General features: G+C 32.6%; 1 protein-coding gene across 1 annotated transcript; it reads right to left on the bottom strand.

Annotated features, from left to right (window-relative positions):
• Nucleotides 1-215: 215 nt before the first annotated feature.
• Nucleotides 216-8,534, bottom strand: LOC111318069 (phosphoglucomutase, cytoplasmic). The gene is made up of 19 exons (XM_022920703.2): nt 8,210-8,534; nt 8,008-8,099; nt 6,975-7,056; nt 5,919-5,974; nt 4,940-5,053; nt 4,724-4,786; nt 4,513-4,632; nt 4,332-4,432; nt 3,959-4,018; nt 3,751-3,850; nt 3,485-3,642; nt 3,300-3,395; nt 2,583-2,646; nt 2,412-2,493; nt 2,151-2,326; nt 1,991-2,067; nt 899-1,031; nt 635-751; nt 216-532 (listed from the first exon to the last, which is right to left on the bottom strand). The coding sequence occupies exons 2-19, from the start codon at nt 8,083-8,085 to the stop codon at nt 461-463; spliced, it is 1,749 nt and encodes a 582-aa protein (XP_022776438.2). The 5' UTR covers nt 8,086-8,099; nt 8,210-8,534; the 3' UTR covers nt 216-460.
• Between the last annotated feature and the right edge of the window lie 10,977 nt (nt 8,535-19,511).

Genomic DNA, 19,511 nt, shown 5'->3' with positions numbered 1-19,511 from the left:
GTTTTTAGATCGGGTTCAAGCAAGTAAAGCTGAAGCAAAGCTCAAGCAAGCTCGTACTTCACGTATTTTACTCTAGCCGAGCTTGTACCTAAAACTTTATTAGCCAGGCTTGATTACACTTCTAATTTACATGTACGATCTTGAACCGCCAAACATATAGAAACGAAATTTTGGAGACAATTCAACCAAAAAGAAAATTGGAGACGGGATACGAGTATCAGGAAGGCATCGATGCCAAGTAATGCTAGAACATTCAAATTATTTTATGAACCCTGTCAAAAATTTTGATGAGTATTATCTGTCATTTATGATACTCATGGTACGGATGCATAATGACAAATATATATATATATATATATGTAGGTTATCTAGCCAGGATTTGAACAGTGTATTTATGTTTATTTTCCTCAAAGTAGTACTTTGTCTTATCAGACAATCCTTAACTTGTAGCAGTAGGAGTCTATGTGATAACGGTGGGTGCAGATCGGCCAGTGAACTCCTGCATCTTAGAAAGTTTTAGAGCAACCTCCACCTGATATCAAAAGCAAGAGTCAGTCTAAATATATCATATATACATACAAGTTATCTAAAGTGGAACTATGACCGATTTAGACAGAAGTTTAAGGATGCTCACAAGAGGAGCAAGTGCTTCTTGGGAATCTCTTCCAGTTTTTGATGGATCCTTTTCATATTGCTCAATGTAAAGACGGATAGTTGCACCTTCTGAGCCAGTTCCAGAGAGACGGAAAACCTATGGACAGGGAGTAAAATCAAATAAATAATGTTTCAATTAAAGTTACTTCATATAAACTCTAGAAATATTTTTCACTGCACTAGAGAATGACACGGTTCGCTCAGATAAATTTTTGTTAGTAAAAACAGGAGGATAATGACTTACCAATCGTGATCCATCCTCAAACAAAAACCGGATACCCTGGTGCTTTGAAACAGAGCCATCGACAGGATCCTTGTATTCAAATTCATCAGCATTGACAACATTTGACACATCTGATCGAGCCCCCTTCACAATACTGTATGATAAAAAGAATAAGATCATCAAAGGAAACTAAAATAATTAACCAAGAAAAATCTTTAGGCTTAACCATTTTAACAGATGCACTGCCAAAGTAACAAATTCACTAATGTCATTCCGAAAATTTAACAGTAGGCATTGATTCCTAATAAGATCTTCAAAATTAAGTCCAAAAAATAGCAAGTCTATAAGTTGTATGAGACATGACTCCAATTGAGCATCAGCACAGGCGCAGAGCTTCTAGACTATACCCCAATGACCCGGTAATATAGTAGCATTTAGTAAAATCAGAGAAGAATGCAGAAAGGCACCATTTGTAAGACAAACATAACAGTGTCATGAGAGTGCCATCATTTTCTTATGAACTATAATTGGACCAATAATTTTTCTGCAGAGAAATGGACTAGGAAGTATCATAACAACTCTGGGCAAAGCAATCTAAACTTAGAATATAAAGCTGGATTCAAAGGTACTCTAGAAACAAACAAAATTTATACAAAATTAAAGCAAGACCAACTTAGCCCAGCAACCTAAGTAATGTTGGAAAGACCAACTAAATAAGATGATTATAAACTTTTTAAACCTATAAGTTAACCTATGTTTTTGGAAAAAAAAAATATTTACAAATAATTTGAAGTAAAACCAAACACTGAAATGAAAGCCTTTAGCCAGTTCAAGAGCCCATCAAACTAGCAGGAATAACTACAGCACTGTCAGCAACCCCGTAAATCAGATAAAGGAACAAGGTTTATTCGGTTTCCAGCACTTAGCCACTAGTTAGAAGATAACACCATTTACAGCAATTACTCTCACTTAAAGTTGTATGGCTTTAATATGTTCAAGCAATCAAAAAAATACAACGCAAGAAGACCATGACATTAGTCCAGAAAAAACTACAAAACAGTAGCATAATTCCAGGAAGTGGTTGAGTGGTTCTAAAATATTTTATATACATACATATTGATTTCATTAAGGGATGATTGCATTTTGACCAGATATGCCATTAAATCCTTTGCTGCACCAGCATCCACATTCTTCATGAAAGAAAATGAATTAGTTAGATACTCTCAATATTTTTTATGGCCAAACACAGAAATGAACCACAAAAATGTTATACCTCATAGTCATATCGAGTATAATAGTGTCGACCATAGGTAGCCCAATGCTTACGAACTATATCCTCAACAGTCACAAGCTTATCCCCACCAAGATTTTCCTTGTTTTTATATGCAAGTATTGAAAGCCAAGCCAAAACAGCCCAGATTCCATCTTTCTCACGTATATGGTCAGAGCCTGTCCACAAATAGAATGTTTTGTAAGTTTCTCATAGTTCCAAGTAAAACAGTTATGCTTCATATTTGGAACATCAAACATTTACCAGTTCCAAAACTTTCTTCTCCACAAATTGAACATAAACCAGCATCCATTAAATTGCCAAAAAATTTCCAGCCAGTGGGTACCTAGCAGAGGATAGATAAATAGCTACCTTATAACAATAAAAACAGTAGCCATCTGGAAAAATTATCAAAAATCCTTTTCCTTGGAATACCTCAAAAAATTTCAGGTTCAAGTGCTTGGCCACAACATCTAGGGCAGCTGATGTGGGCATACTCCTACAACCGGCAAATCCAGAACATAAATCTTAAATTTCAATTTCACTGGAGATGATTATAAATTAAAACAATTAGAATATCAGAGTTTTAATTGCGCAATAGATGTAAATACATTGGCAATTTTATATCTTAATTAGATCCAAAATATCACATTAAAATTGTATTCGGGATTAAGTTGTTTCTAGATGCTTGAAGAAGCACATTGTGCAGGCTTGAACACAAACCACCTTTTTTTGACATTCGCAATTTCACATTTTAAACCTATGCAACATGACTAACCATTTTTATGATAGGACATGAGATGTCATAAAAGGAGAAAGAGCTGGATGTAACAGGTGTGTATTATTCTCTCCTCACAGGTATGTGGATCCACCTGAGCATGTCAAAGAGAAGGGATACGGATATATTTCACCTATTCATTTCACCTTGTATTGGTTTCAAATGTAGCATCACCTTTTTGGTTAAGCTTTAGAGACAATGAGCATGTTAGTCGTTTTAAGTTTATAATCTTTATACTTGTGAGTCCAACATAGTTGATAGTTTTGAAAGGATCAGCTGGACACTTGCACTAGTTGAAATTTAATGTTCCAATAGGAGGCAGGTTAAAAACAGTTTATGCAAAAAAAAAAAAGCTAAACAGTACAATAAAAAACCTGGCAACTCCCTTCAAACCAGAAGAAAAGTAAGGAATTGCATCAACGGCGTTGGCAGCAATGATGGCAACTGAATCTGATGGAGTGACAAAGAAACTGAAAAAGAAAAATAGTTGTAAGACCAAATCCTAGGAGGTGTAGTTATTATTAAGATGTTATGTAGATTTCCTGGACAGCAACAGTACCTTTTTCCCAGGATCATGTTCCGATCAGCATCACCATCAGCAGCAGCACCAAACTCTGGAGGGTCAACTTCAGAGTTTGATTTGCCCAATCCCATGCGGGCAACCAACTCCTTTGCATAAGTCAGATTGGGATCGGGATGCCCTCCTCCGAAGTCCTCCTGGTGGGTATCAAGTCAAAGCATTAATATGACAAGTATAATCTATTCAGCTAAACAGGGATGCAGCATATCATCAATCTCTAAAATTCTTCAAGAACTTAAAAAGACCTTGGGTATGCAGTTCAACAGTGAGCTTTCTTGTGCCCCAAGCTCTTCCACAAAGATGCGATTTGCATAAGCTCCAGCAACTCCATGCAGTGCATCATAGCTTCAATACAAAGGGAAAGAGTTACACCTTTCAACCAAGAACTAAAGTCTATGTCAGAAAAATCAAAATAATGTTTCTGTGAGTAAAGGCAAAAGGCTTTCCACATACCAGAACGTAAACTTTGGAGAAGAAAGTAGCTTGCGTATAAGCTCAAAGTCAAAAATTGACCTGGGCAATAGAGGCAAAAGGATTTAGTATTTAGACTGCTTCCATATGTGCCAAAATTAAAACCCTGACATTCTCAGAATGAATCAATCAGGCTATGAATAATAGGAAGAGGAATTATGTCACAATTTTGGCCCATTCAAATGATTTACTTGGGGAGCTTAATTTTGATTTTAAATTGTAATAATAATAAAAATTTCCCATCAAAGGAGATAGAGAAGGATGGGAGAGTAGAAGAACAAAGATCACTATTGAAAAGATGTTGCCAGTCCATAAACAGTAGGCAAAAACATATTCACTTGAAGAAATAACTTACTTCATCAATTTCACGTAGTCACTCGCTGAATCAAAAACCTCAACATCAAACTGTCCCTCAGGCCCCCCAATGCTTGTGACACCAATTGCACTAATGTCTACCTGGATTATGCAATAGATTGACAGCATTAAGATATAAGGAACAAAGAAGAAAAATATTGTTCTAGGGATGCAAGACAAACATTTGGTAGATCTTCAGCAATCAAGTATTCAGTTATTGTTTTCGTGTTCTCAAACATCTCATCGGTGATAGCCTCTGGAGCAGGTCCACCATTTTCCATGTTGTATTTAATTCCAAAATCCTGAGATTAATAAACAAAAGCCAAAGTAATCATACATCTTTGAAATGTTGCATACATTTTTAGAAAATAGACAAAATCAGTTAGGCCCTACCTCATGAGGACCACCTGGATTATGACTAGCTGTCAAAATAAAGGCGCCAGTTGCTTTGGATCCCTGAATTGAAGTTTGGAAGTAGAACATTAACTTTGTCAAAAACTAAATGTCAAAACTAAACATATTGACCAGCTTCTCACTATAACACAATACTGGAGAAGAAAACAAACATAATAGCATCTAGATTTATGCAACTGGAGCAATATTACTCACGTCCACACCAACCCTTTCACGTATTACAGCTGATACAGCTGGAGTTGAAAGCAATCCATTCTGACCAACCCATACACGCCTTACTCCATTTGCAGCTGACATCTTAATTATTATCTGTCAATTTAACAAAACACATTACCTCACTGAGCAATTTCACACGATGGTTAAGGACACCAAATGATAGCATCATTTTCAAAAGGAACATGTCATAATACAAGCAACCACTCAAGAAGCTCAATTGCATCTATTATGAACATATGATTTAGAATTTGGGCACCAAAATTACATCATAATAATTGGAAAACCAGTGAAGGTTTAAACAAGCTAAAACTAGCCAAGCCTAAAACCACTAAAACAAAGCCACCACAAATACATTGGTAAGCTTGAAGCCTGGATCTCTTAAAACCAACCAAAGTTCAGTAGGAAAGTCAAGATAAAGATTAATTACTTGCCATTGACAGAAGAATCATTTTGAAGAGCACTCCTTTAACGAAATAACAAGAAAGATTTTTTCCCATTCTTAATATGATATATTTATGTATGAGTGAATGTGTATGCATGTGTGTCTGTCATTAGATTCTGTTAAGCATATACTTGGAGAAACTTATTAATCATAAGTACTGACTTGATCATAAAATGCAGTATTTCAAGAGAAAAAGGTAGGGGGTTGAATAGAATTCACAGAAAATCACTGATTAATGATTCAAACAAAATTATCAGGGGCTTCGAACATGATACATTTGAATTGAACAGAGATTATTTTCACACATGTTTTTATGATGGTTAGAAGGTTCCCAGAGAAAATGTATCTGGTTTGAACATTAACAGACTACTTCACCCATGTGAGCAGTATCAATTAATATTAATATGTCATGCAAGTAGAAAATGCAACAAAGAAGTAGTGGAAACATCATGTGATAGTTTAAGAAAATTTATTTAAAAATACATAACTATCCATTTAGATTCAAAGTTGCAGTACCTGAATAGCATCTTTTGAGAAATAACGACCATCACCAGAAACAACAAGTGTGGCACCTAACCATGAACAGAAATAAGAGAAAGCCATTGCAATCCACTGAATGAATGTGATCAAGGAAAAGAAGAAATATCTAAGACAGTGACATGTAACAAAAAAAATACTAATTGTTATATCATCGTTTTTTTTGTGATTCAAAATCGCTCTTTCAAGATAAGAAATGGATTTATTCCAAAATAAAGTAACAAACTACCAAAAGAGCTGGTGAAAAACTAAAGAAGTTGAGCTGAATATGCTCTACAATCATTATTCCAACAAATTAAAACTGCATGTTGTCAGGGCATAGGGTGAAGCCCCTGATGCTAGAGATTAAATTAGCACGCGATATAGAAATGTACCACGTGTCTGTAAACACTTTGGTAAAAATAGCAATACTCTTGTCATTCTTAGCTGGGTTTAGGATAAAGATCTCAAATTTGAACCATGGTGCTCTTCTCGTGTACGTACACAAAAAAAAAAAAAAAAATCATAAACAAGAAGTAGGCATCTTTCAAGGTTGGTATAACTCTACTATGAGTATGGTAGAGCCACCTAAGGTCCTAAATAAATGTAGTCCAGGGGCATGAGGTTAAGGGGAAATCTGGCAAAAGCCCTGCACCAAACAAGATGAGGCAGCTTTATCAAGGCACACAAAGGCAAGATCCCTTTGTTTTCTTCACTAGAAAAACTAAATTAAAAAAATAAAATTGTCTCTGCCTGACATGAGTTAAATATCTTTCAAGATAAAACTTTAACATTTTGTCGAACTACCCAAAGAATTGTGCATATACCCCAAGTATATTTAGCACACAAACATCGATTTCATAAGAGTATCCCTAATATTGCAAAGCTTATATTGCATGCAAGCCTCACATAAGCTGATGTACCCCAAATCAATTCTCAATTCCAAGCTTCTAAGAGCATATTTAAAGAATCACATTATGCCTCAAAAGATAAAAAATAAATAAGACCAAGTACATTTAGCATACAAAAAGGCGTAGCATAAATAGAAACCCCTACCTCTAACTTTCTCTGGTGTAAGGGCATTGAATGTTGACTGGACGAAATTTTGCAAGTAATGAGGTTGAATAAAAACCTTCACCTGGAAAGGTCAAAAAAACACAGTATTCAATTAAACAAACAAGTAAAGCAATAAGCAGAGGAATATTGTAAGAAAAATATAGAAAATTGTTTACATTCCATATGTCACTCAAGGTCCATATAACCTAAACTTTGATATAATTTTAAGTAAAGAAAATGGAATAGAATTCCTCTAACAACTATAAAATGGACTTCAATGATGAAGACAACTTTTCAAGAGACCTCTCAAGCATAAGAAGACTGTATGGACTACTGGCAACCAATATAAGTAATATCGTAAGAACTATTAAGTAGTATTATTTTTTGTCGTCAGTTCCAGAGTATTAAAACAGAAAATCGTACTGGTCAATGTGAATCCATTACATAAACAATTATAGAATCATTCAAACATAGAAAAATAATACTACTATAAAACAAACTACCTGAAACCATATTTCATATAGTTATTAAAATCACAAACAGAAACTATGATCTGAATAAGATAGAACTAAAAAGAATCAAGCATTAAATTTTTAGGCATTACTTCAACATGTAAAGTAGGAGAAAATCTGACTTGACATTCAAGCCCCTCATGACCAAGGAACAAAATTTTGTCAATCAAGAAAACCAAATACTACATAAATTTAAATAATAGAGGAACTTCATTCAGATCTGAAATAGAAAAGAAAAGGATTAATTAAAACTTCAAACACAGCAAATAAATCAGGACCGAAAATGATATAATTCCTGTCTTTTTTCTGTTATATATTTTAGAATTACATCTCAATCTATGAAAATGAAGTTTATTTTAATTTATAAGATCCGATTCAATGAGGAGCACTCGCATGCATCAATCAAACGGATCAAATTGATCAAACATTTCAGATCAGAGTGATCTAACACGAGAGACCACGGTATCGGACATCGATCAAATTAATCGAAATGAAGAAAGAGAAACAAGAAAAAAAAAAACCTTCTTACGGAGGCCAGAAGTTCCAGGCTTCTGGCCATCAAACGGCGTGGTTGGCACTTTCGAGACCTTGAACACCATCTTTGTTTCTTTCTCTGCCAAACATACAACTCCGATCAATCAATCTATCAGTCTACCTAAGAATCTCTTAAATCTGAATAAAAAGAATTACAGAAAGTGAGAGGGAGATGGCGATGGAGCTCACTCGTTGGAGAGATCAAAGTAAAATGCGTTACTATTGAGAACACAAAGCTGGCAAAATGAGGAAGTGACCAGTGTCTCGCTTTTTTTATAGTTTTATTCCTTTTTTTCTGTCTTTTGTTTTGTTTTTTCTAGAGAGTGTAAAGTGAAAGGAAGGGGAAAGGAGAGAAGGTACAATGGCAATGGGGGAGAGATGGGAGGGTGCGATTGGATAGGGGAGAATTTAAAACCTCACGTATTTTCTTTTGTTTGTTTGGGGACGAACGAGTCCTTCGCTTCGCTATCCATAAACAATCGATCCACTTCAAGCTTTTTACTGCGCATACGGCATTTCTCTTTGTGTAATCCTCGTCTTGTTTATATAGATAAAGAATTTTTAAGATGAGTAATTATTTTTCAAAATTAAAAGATATATATCTTTAATTTTATATTTTTAAATAATTTTGTTTAGTCTTTCGTATTTCATCAAATTGAATTAATGTATTTTAACTTGTAATATCAAATTCAATCAAAACTATTAGCCGCACATAATGAATTTATTCAAGGTACATTGACCTGCATATGATAAACATTCAAATTTAAAGAAAAAAAAAACACTAAAAAAAATGGTGGTAAACGTAGAGCTCTCATCGGGGGGCCACATCACTAGCTAATGAATAATGCCAAAATCAAAAGACGATAGTAAAGCTCTTTCTTACAACTTTTTTGTTACTTACTAATTTTCGTTAAGTGTTTAATTTTTTATTACCCATTTATATAATAATTTAAGTGATAAATAATAATAAAATATGTAATTTAAACAAAAGTGATAAAATTTCTTGTTATAATTTTTTACATTTATTTTTATAAGAAATTCATTAATTAAATAATAAAATTACAAAATTTGAAATAAAAGTGATAAAAAATTTTATTTTAACATTTTGCTATATATCCTTGTAATAATTTAAGTAGTCCCAATTCACATCCGGATTTCCTTTTACCTGATTAATTGGGTTTTAATTATTTTCTTGTTCTCTCCGTGAACTGCTTGATTTATATCTTCTTTTAATCTTTTTTTCGTAGTCTTTCAAATTGCCCTCACTTGCAGTTGCTTAGGTAACAAATTTCACACACCTCACCTTTCTGCAGAGAAAAACTTAGTTGGGTTTTTGGTGGCTAAACTAGATTCTTTTTGGCACCATTGTTTGAAACCTGTGTGTGTCTTCCATATCCGTATCGTCTTTCTGAAAATTGCTTGTCTGCAACTGTTGTTTTCCATTCTCTCCGAGCCTTGAAATTCCGTCTCCAACTTCAGCCATTTCGATCTTTCTTGATTCAAAAAGCTGATATTTCTTTAATAGCCTTTATGATGTTCCCCACAAAGCTCATCTTTTTTTTTTTTTTTTTTTTTTGCGCTTGCAACTCCTCAATAGTTGTTGCAGCAGCTCCAACATTGGAATCAATTACTTGTGGGAAGCCACACGAACGCATGATTCTTACATTGTACGATTACAAGATCAAAACATTCAGCGTATTTATGGAGCCACCCAGCCAAACCATGCAGCACATGAAAAGGTACAAACTAATTCTTATATATAAGGATCAACATCTTTGCAACTCAAGATCCCCTCACCAATTTTCAGCTTTGCTTTCGTTTTCACGAGAAAAAGAAAAAGGGGTTTGATTTGTTTAACAAAATTATGATAAGGTACTATATATGCCCGGTGAAGTTAGTAATTTAGCACTAACATAAAAAATGTTAAATTATTTATTTATTTATTTTGATCATGCCTTCGTGAGTACAACTAGAATAATTCTTTGTGTGGGTAATACATTCATATTTATACAACACAATGTCCATGTAATTTCAATATTCTCCATTGATAGTGTCATAACGTCTAGATTCGGAGATTCATCGTTAGATATTATTTTTAAGAGTCATCATCAATCTTTTTTATTTATGTGCGATTGACCACCTAAAAAATTTATTCTTTTAAGGAACACCTAAACCTAAGAGTCTCTAAAAGAATAAGTTCAGGTCTACTACTAACCAGAATAAAGTTTGAGAGCACGGTTATGTGTAACGAATGTTATAGCACCCTTACAACGCTCATCTAAAGATAGTACCAGTTTAATTTTGTGTTATCCAATAAGCCTTAAAAATTTACCAAGTAATTAATTATTAAAAATTATTCTCAATTTACTCTAATACTTTTAGCAGAAAATTGAAAACATTTTCTCACCTAAAGAGTATGCAAGGAAACTACTGTTTCACTTGTAGAGGCTCTATCGTCAGATTATTTAATATTAAAGAAAATTCAAAAAGAAAAAGAAATAAAATGGAAAAAAAAAGAATAATGATTTAGCTTTAGATATATATCTTTTTCTCTTCAAAAACTCATTGCTTTTGTAAAAAAAAAAATTTATACTTTCAACTTTTTCTCAAAAGCATTTGAGAGTTTCTATTTTAAGAAAAATTAATACTTTCAATTTTTCCTTAAAACTTTTTTTTTTTAAGAAAATTGGTACTTTTAACTTTTTTTCAAAATGTTTTTCTGAAACTTTAATTTCGAGAAAAATTGATATTTTTAACTTTTTCTCAAAAATAATTTTTAAAAAAATTTATTTTTAAAGAAAATTGATATTTTCAACTTTTCTTCAAAAATATTTTTTTAAAAAAATTATTTTTAAGAAAAATTGATACTTTCAATTTTTTCTCAAAAATATTTTTTAAAAATTTTATTTTCAAGAAAAATTGATACTTTTACCTTTTCTTCAAAAATATTTTTTAGAAAATTATTTTCAAGGAAAATTAATACTTTCAACTTTTTCTCGAAAATATTTTTTAAAAAACTTATTTTCAAGAAAAATTGATGCTTTTAACTTTTTCTCAAAAATATATTTTTTAGAATTTTATTTTAACAAAATCATTAAAAAAATAAAATAAAATAAAAATAAAATAAGAAATACCAAATTATTCTAATCTAATCAATAAAAAATAAAAATAATAATAATAAAATAAATAATAATAATAAATAAAAATAAAAACTTTTGGAACGGCTCGACTCGGTTTAATACGGCTCGATTCCAGGAAGAACGACTGCCCGGATGTGCGGCTCGACTCAGCTTGAACCCAGGCGAAGAAACGGGTCGTTGGATCGAGTGCGCTACGGGTCGGATCGGATTTTGACAAAACGTGCGTATCCTGTAAGTTTATTAACGCAAATAATGATGTCATTTGGAGAGGGTATATAAGACTGAAACTCGATTTTTATTCAAATTTTCCTTCTCATTTCCTTTTTCTTCCATTCTTTTCTTCTCCTTCTCTCTAAACAATCCTAGATTCTGGTTGAATGTTCTACCAGAATCTAGAAAAAGACGTCAAAAACTTCAAAGTTGATCGTTAAAAAATTCAAAGTTCGCTAAAAAATTTTTGGAAAAGCCGAAAAATTTCATCGGATTCTGAAAAATTTCTGAAAATTTTTCAAAAAACAAACTCCAAAAATTTTGAAAAACTTTTTAAAAAAATTCTAAACACAATCTTGCTTCTGTTGTGTTTTTTCGTGTCATGTGGGTTTTGTTTCAATACCTATTTATAGGGATTGATCATAATAGTTTCTGATCAATTCCAATTCCCTCTGAGATTTGGATTTAATTTTTAAATCCAATCTCACCTCTGCCAACCTTCAAATTCACAGTAAAATACACTCTAATTTTTTTTATCATAATCACAGTCGAAAATCCATCAAAAAAAGGATAAAGTCAAAATAATAATAATAATAATAGAAAAAAATATATTAATAAATAAATAAATGTATTAATTGATAAATAATAATAATAAAATATATTAAAAAATACATTTATAAATAAATAAATACAAATATAAATACAAATGGGCTTACCCATTTGGACCAAGCTCAATTGATCCAGGGTCTGGATCAAATTGGGTGTCTACAGTTGTCCCTCTTTGCACATTTTATGTGAAACAAGAACTGTACAAAGTCGTAGACACCCATTCAAGGTTTCACTCGACTTTTTTTTTGTTGAAATTTTGATTAAGTTCTTCTAAACAGAAGCTCAACGACTTTGAAAAAATAAACAAAGCTCGTCTAATCAGAGGCTCACAACTTTGGAAAATAACTAAAGCTCCTCTAATCAGAAGCTCAACGACTTTGAAAAAATAAACAAAGCTCATCTAAACAAAGGCTCAATGACTTTTGGTAAAATAAACAAAGCTCCTCTAAGCAAAAGCTCAACGACTTTGAAAAAATAAATTGCTCCTTGACAATCATGTCCAAAAGAGTCAAAGATCATGTTTGAAGGAATTTTAGGATATTATACCCAAAGGTCTTACAAATCGATCCTAATGCCAAGAGATATTCTTTTTCAAGGATTAGACACTTACCTCACAAGCTTTTTTCTCAAACAAGAATTGGAAAATCAAAAAGTCTTTACATTTATCTTCTTTATGTGAGATCTTGGAATACCCCTACTTCTTGAATTTATGCACTATACTTTCTTGAATGCAGTATACGCTATGCAAAATTCAATGCATGCTATGCAAATGCTAGCTAATTAATTCTTATTCTATTGTGGTACTCAAGTTTTTCAAGCTCTTTTCTTGTGCCCTGAACCGTTTGTTCTTCAAAGACCAAGTCAGTGTAACTCTTAATCATCTTTTTCATTTAATTCTCGTATCCTTTCTGCAGGCAATCTCTTTCTAAATTCAATGTCCTTATTAGGAACTGAATATCTCAAATTTGCCTTTATTACTCTTGACTTCTTCAATATAATATAGAAATCTTCCATGCCATTATTCATTTATCAATCATTATTTCAAACTCAAAAAGTAAGAATGCATTTACACATTTATTCCATTATAAGGTATTAAGAAGAAAATAATAAGAATGTTTGGGAAACAGTCAATAAAAGAGGCACAAAAAGAGTGAAATGGAATGTCTTTTATTAGCAAAAATATTGGTAAACTTTAGCCAAGAAAGATTACAAAAATAGGCATAGGGAGACAATGCCCAAAAATGAACAATCAGACAATCATGATAACATATCTCAAGGTTCTTCTGAAAATCCAATCATCTAATGCACTTAACAACTTAGAGCTCTTCTGAATTTGCTAGCTTTCATACTAATGAATTTTTAAATTTGATGTTGTGTTCTTCTTATCTAAGCTACCTTTTCCAGTTTTCAACTTAGATAAACCCATTATGACTCAAACTGTCTTTTTAGAGTTTTCGTCTTGAGTTCTCCTTTTTCATTCCATTTTTTTCATTTTATTTTTTTTCATTTTTTTCATTTCTTTCATTTTTTTAAGCATAATACTTCTTCATAGCATCAAAATTTATAGGATGGGATAAATCATTTCCATCCATCTCAGCCAGTATCAATGTTTCACCCGAGAAAACTCGTTTTACCACATATGGTCCTTCCTAATTCGGGATCCATTTCTCTCTATTATCGTGTTGATTTGGAAGAATTCTTTTTAAAATCAACTTGTCTTCTCGAAAGCAATGAGATCGAACCTTTTTATCATGGGCTTTCATCATTCTTCTTTGATATAACAGACCAAGGCATAACGCTATCAATCTTTTTTTCTCAATGAGATTCAATTGCTCATAGCACTCTCGAATCCATTCAGCCTCTTCTAGTTCAACTTTTTTCAAAGCCTTTAAAGATGAGATTTCTATCTCCACTTATAGTATAACTTTCATCCTATAAACCAAAAAAAAATAAAGTTACCCCAGTAGAGGTATGCACTAACATTCGATATACATATAGTGTAAATGGCAACTTTTCATGCCAATTTTTATAGGTCTCGATCATCTTCTCAAGAATTCTTTTTATATTCTTGTTTGTCACCTCAACTGCTCCATTCATTTTTGGACGGTATGATGTTGAATTGTGATGCTTGATCTCATACTGGGCACATATTTTCTGCATCATTCTATTATTCATATTCTTGGCATTATCTAAAATGATTCTTTTTGGCATATATCTAGCATTTATAGCATTTACGAGCATAGTTAATGCAATCACTCTCCATTGTCAACTAGTAGTATCTTGCTCTCATGATCTATCTCGCCATCATATATCCACTGGCATATGCCTTACATATTTCATCATGCACCTTTTCAATGATTTTTTTTGCTTCAATCTTACTTACGCATTTTAGCAATACTTGATCATGGCTTTTTTTGTACAAAACATTTCTATCTAGGAAAAAGCTCATAGTTAATCTTTGGATGACCCTTTTATCATTCTCTATTACTTGAACTAGGTATTGTTGATTCTTAATATACTGTAAGATATCATAATACCAAGGCTTCCCATCATTCTCTTATTCTATATTAGAGCAATGAGTTGTTATATCTTTAACATCTAGCCTGATAAGTTGAATGTCAGTGTTATCATTAATTCGAATCATTACAGCCAGAATAGCCAAGACATCGGTAATCAGATTCTTCTCTCGAGGTAAATAATCAAACTAGATACTGTAAACGATTTTATCAACTCTAAAAATACTTATGATGTGTAACAAGTTTTGAATCTCTCGTCTCTCATTCTTCTTTCAATTGATATATAACTAGAGCCGAGTCTCTAAACACTTTTAATGCTTTCACTCTTTATCTATAGTAACTTGTAAACCCATGACACATGTCTCATATTCAGCAATGTTATTTGTGCAATTAAAATTTAACATCGCTGTTACAGGATAGTATTATTTTTTTTTGGAAAGATCAGAATTACCCCAATTCCATGTCCCAAGGCATTGGTAGCTCCATCAAATTACATCTTTCAACACCTTTCTTCATGCTTCCCTTTCTCTAATTGGAAAATAGTCATTAGATCTTCATCGAAAAATTCTAATCTCATTAGTTCATATTCTTCAGTAACATGATCTGTAAGAAACTTAGCTATAGCACTTTTTTTTACTGCCTTTTGGCTTACATATATAATATCATATTTCGAGAGCATTACTTGCCACCTAGCAATTTTTTCAAACAAAAAAAGCTTTTAAAAAATATATTTGATTGGATCCAGTTTGGCTATAAGCCAAGTAATGTGATAGAGCATGTATTATCCGAATCTTTTAGCAGTCCAAGCTAATGCACAAAACATTTTTTTCAAAAGAGAATACTTGGACTTATATTCAGTGAATTTTTTACTCAAATAATAAATAGCTCTCTTTTCGATCATACTCATCTTACTGCCCTAACACACATCTTATTGAATTTTCACACACTGTCGATATAAAATTAAGGGTTTTTTTGAAATAGGTGACACCAACATGGGAGGACTTGACAAGTATTACTTAATTTTATCAAAAGGTACTTAACATTTCTTGTTCTATTCTCCAAGATTATTCTTATAGAGAAACTTAAAAATGGGATCACATTTATAAGTAAGCTAAGATATGAATCGTGAAATGTAGTTTAACCTTCCCAAAAAACTTTAAACTTTTTTTGATGTACTCGAAGGTGAAAAACTTTGAATGACCTGTATTTTATCTGGATCAACTTCAATTCCTCTTTCACTGATCACAAAGCATAGTAACTTCTCCGACTTTACCTCAAATGTGCACTTGACTAGGTTTAACTTGAGCTAAAATTTTTTCAGTGTCTTAAATAACTTTTTAAGGTTGGTGATATGATCTTCATTTTCATGAGATTTTATAATTATATCACCACGTACACCTCAATCTCTTTGTGCATCATGTCATAGAAAAGCGTCACCATGGTCTTTTGGTATGTTATCCTAGTATTCTTTAACCCAAAAGGTATGACTTTGTAACAAAATGTTCCTTACATAGTCACAAAAATAGTCTGTTCTATATTATCTACAGTTATTTTTATCTGATTATACCCTGAGAATCCATCCATAAAAGAAAAAATTAAATGTTTAGCCATGCTATCTACCAGTGTGTCGATATGAGGTAAAAGAAAGTTAACCTTTGGGCTAGCCCTATTCAAATCACGATAGTCTACACACATTCATACTTTTTCATCTTTCTTAAAAATTGATACTATATTGGCCACCCACTCTGAATACTTAGCTACTTGTAAAAAGCTTGCATCAAACTATTTTTTCACCTCTTTTTTAATTTTTAGTAGCATTTCAGGCTTCATTTGCCTCAATTTCTGCTGGACTGACTTACATTTCAGCTTTAGGGGCAGTCTATGCTCTACTATCTCCATACTTAGCCCTGGTATATCCTGGTAAGACCAAGCAAATACATCTATGAATTCCCAAAATAGATCTTCCAAACGTTGCCTATCCTTCGATAAAAGTGAAGTGTCAATTTTGACATCTTTCTTATTCTCTTCATCTCTCAGATTCACTAAGTCAATTATCTTCTATGAGGCTTAATTGGCTTATTTTTTTATTTAATCAATCTCATTAGGTCTGAAGGCATAACATATTCCTCAAAATTCTCTTCATTGTTAAGTTCATTAGTGTTAATTGAATTCTCAAAACTAACCTCTTGATTGTTATTATAATTATCTTCATGTTCATTTAAAGACCTGAAATTGAATGAAATGGGATATGTTGACAAGATGTATTTGAAAAAAATGGTAATAATGAAGACACAAGAAGAAATGAATGAAAATGCATCCTTCTTAATCTTTATTAGAATAATAAAAGATAAATGGCCCAAACAAGAAAAATTACCCCAATGCCTTGGGCAATAACTATTGGGATGTACAATTACATTGAATTAGTTTTAAAGGTCAAAACATTTCAATGGCACTCCAATGGTTTAGCTCATAATCTGATAGACAAAGGTAAACCCACCCTTCTTGCTTAAGCCCCATTCCATCTTCAATAGCATGGATGGTTAATTGGGTGAAAGCTTCTTCCATACTTTTTTTTGCATCTAGGTATATAAATCCTTCAGGTCTGAAAGTTTGTACAAGTGTGAGATAATGTTTTACCTATTGGCCTTCTCTTGATCTTTTATTCTGCTATTCATAGCCTAGGCCTAACCTTTCACTATTATTTACCACTGTTGGGGGTTTCTTTATTCCCTGCAAGTTCTTGCCAGTCTTATTCCTAGATATCAGTCCTTATTGATGACTTGACTCGTTATTATCTTTGAAAAAGGTAAATTTTTAAATCTTTCACCCACAGAGTTGACTAGTTTAAAAGATCGATAGTAACATTCCTCCACTTCTTCAACAGTTTCTATATATGGGGTATTCAAAGGTTGGGTCACTAACATGTCTTCCTTTCTAAACACTACCACGAATTGGCCTTTCATGTTGAACTTAATTTTTTGGTGAATAGTAAAAGGAATAGCCCCTACCATGTGAATCCATGGCCTTCTTAGTAAACAGCTATAAGATAAAAAGATATCCATTACTTGAAATTTCACATTAAAAGTGCACGGCCCAATTTGTAAGGGCATCTCTATATCTCTCAAAACTTCTTTTTTGGTCTCATTAAAAGCTCGCACTATCATTTGACTATCTTTCATATGAGAGTAGTCGATAGATAGCCTTACCAAAGTTGACATAGGCCTGACATTGATAGTAGAGCCATTATCAATAAGAACTTTAGCCATGATATGGCTTTTGTATTTCACTGTGATATGTAGAGCCTTGGTACTTCCTTTTTCTTATGGAGAAATCTCATTATCACTTAATGAAATATAACTTGACATGACTAAATTTTCAGTCAGATGGTTCATATATTCAACAGATACATTATGTGTCACAAATGCCTAGTTTAATACTTTCAGCAAGGTATTTCGATGTGATTATGAATTCAATAACAGTGATAATAATGAGATTCGTGCTGGCATTTTGTTCAACAATTCAACAACTGAATATTTACTATGTTTTATCGACTTTAAAAATTTATAAGCCTATTTTTTTTACACCAGCTTCGGACGATCCTCTTCAGGTTTCACTTCAAAGTTATTTCGTTCTTCTCATATCTTAGCTTTCTCTTTTTTAACCTTCTTCAATATTTTTAGAGTGTAGCATCTTTCATTTTGAGTAATACCTCCTACACCAGTTATATTGGAGGTATTAGTTTTAGAGGCATTCTCTTCTTGTTTTTAAACCACTGTATCATAACCATATTTTTAAGGTACAACTTTATCATCTTTATATGAAAAAAGAGTCAGAACTTTAAAAGTTATCGATTGAGAAATGAGTTTGTCTATAACTGACTTTGGCTTATTCTCACAGTGAATCGTCATTGATTTTAAAAATAGTTTTACGGGCTTGTCAGTCATGGATACTTTAACACTCTCTAAGTCTTCTTTCTTTTCATAAACTTCCATCTGGTATGAATCCAAGTGCTTTTATATCTCTTAGTGCAACTACTCATAAGTTTCGATAAAGTGACCCATTGCCTCACTATGATATTTACAACTAGTACCTGCTATATATGTTCTATGATAACAGTGTGGACTCACTTATGTATCATGTCAACTTTTTTCAAAGCATCAAATAGCTGACTAAGAGATGTTCTAATATCTGTAACTTTTCTCTTCAAATAATGCTTCTGTTCATTACTCAGAGCATTCACATTGTGATTAAACAAAGGATTACCACTAACATTTGATGCCATTACCCCTCTTGTATCAAAACTAATCATTTTATCCTTGATTAGCCATTGCACTTTGTGTTTTAAGGTAGTGTAATTTTTAGTAGAGTGACCAGCAATCCGTTAGTGATAGTCACAATAGGCTGTAGGAACATACCACTTAGGGTAAGGTGGCTTAAGTAGCTCTTACTTAGAGTAATCAGATAACTATTGTAAAACTCATGATATAACTCCGTATAGGTCATAGAGATTGGGTCAAATACAAGTTTTTCACGAGTGATTCGTTGTTCTCGAGAACCTTTCATTAGGCCTGCTGGACGAGTCTAGGGTCTTGGGGTACTAAGACTATATATGGTATTCTGAGGCCTAAAAAGAGGTTAATAAGTTTAGAGATAAGATAACTATGTGAATGGTTGGTATGAGTAAGAAGAAGTGTTATTTATAGTAAGATAATATGAAAGGTATCCTTATGGTGAGTAAGGTTGATAATCTTCGAATTACTATTTATCAAAGCTCACAGCCTGAGCTTCAGTCTCTTTTTTCTTGGGGACTCTTTTGTTGGATGCTTCACCTTCTTTCAACTTGTCATTCTTGATGACATTCTCAATAATTTCTCCTAAAATCATCATGTCAACAAAGTTTTTGGTTGCATTCTTTATCATCTTTTCATAATAGAAAGATTTCAAAATGCTGACAAACAGTACTATAATCTCTTTCTCAGTCAGAGAGGTTACACTTGAAAAGCTACATCTCTCCAT

The sequence above is a fragment of the Durio zibethinus genome, chromosome 2 (assembly GCF_047325235.1).
Source record: "Durio zibethinus cultivar Kanyao isolate XHJ-2024 chromosome 2, ASM4732523v1, whole genome shotgun sequence".
In the NCBI taxonomy this organism is placed as follows: Eukaryota; Viridiplantae; Streptophyta; class Magnoliopsida; order Malvales; family Malvaceae; genus Durio; species Durio zibethinus.
The sequence above is the reverse complement of the archived record's forward strand: the minus strand, read 5'-3'. Positions and strand labels throughout refer to the sequence as shown.

Bases quoted from the DNA above. Each gene is read 5' to 3' on its own strand.
- LOC111318069 (XM_022920703.2), bottom strand. From the start codon at position 8,085: ATGGTGTTCAAGGTCTCGAAAGTGCCAACCACGCCGTTTGATGGCCAG. The intron at 5,054-5,918 runs GTACTGCAACTT...TTAAATTGACAG, and splicing joins TCTCAAAAGATGCTATTCAG to ATAATAATTAAGATGTCAGC. The intron at 4,433-4,512 runs GTTTGTCTTGCA...TGCATAATCCAG, and splicing joins TTGCTGAAGATCTACCAAAT to GTAGACATTAGTGCAATTGG.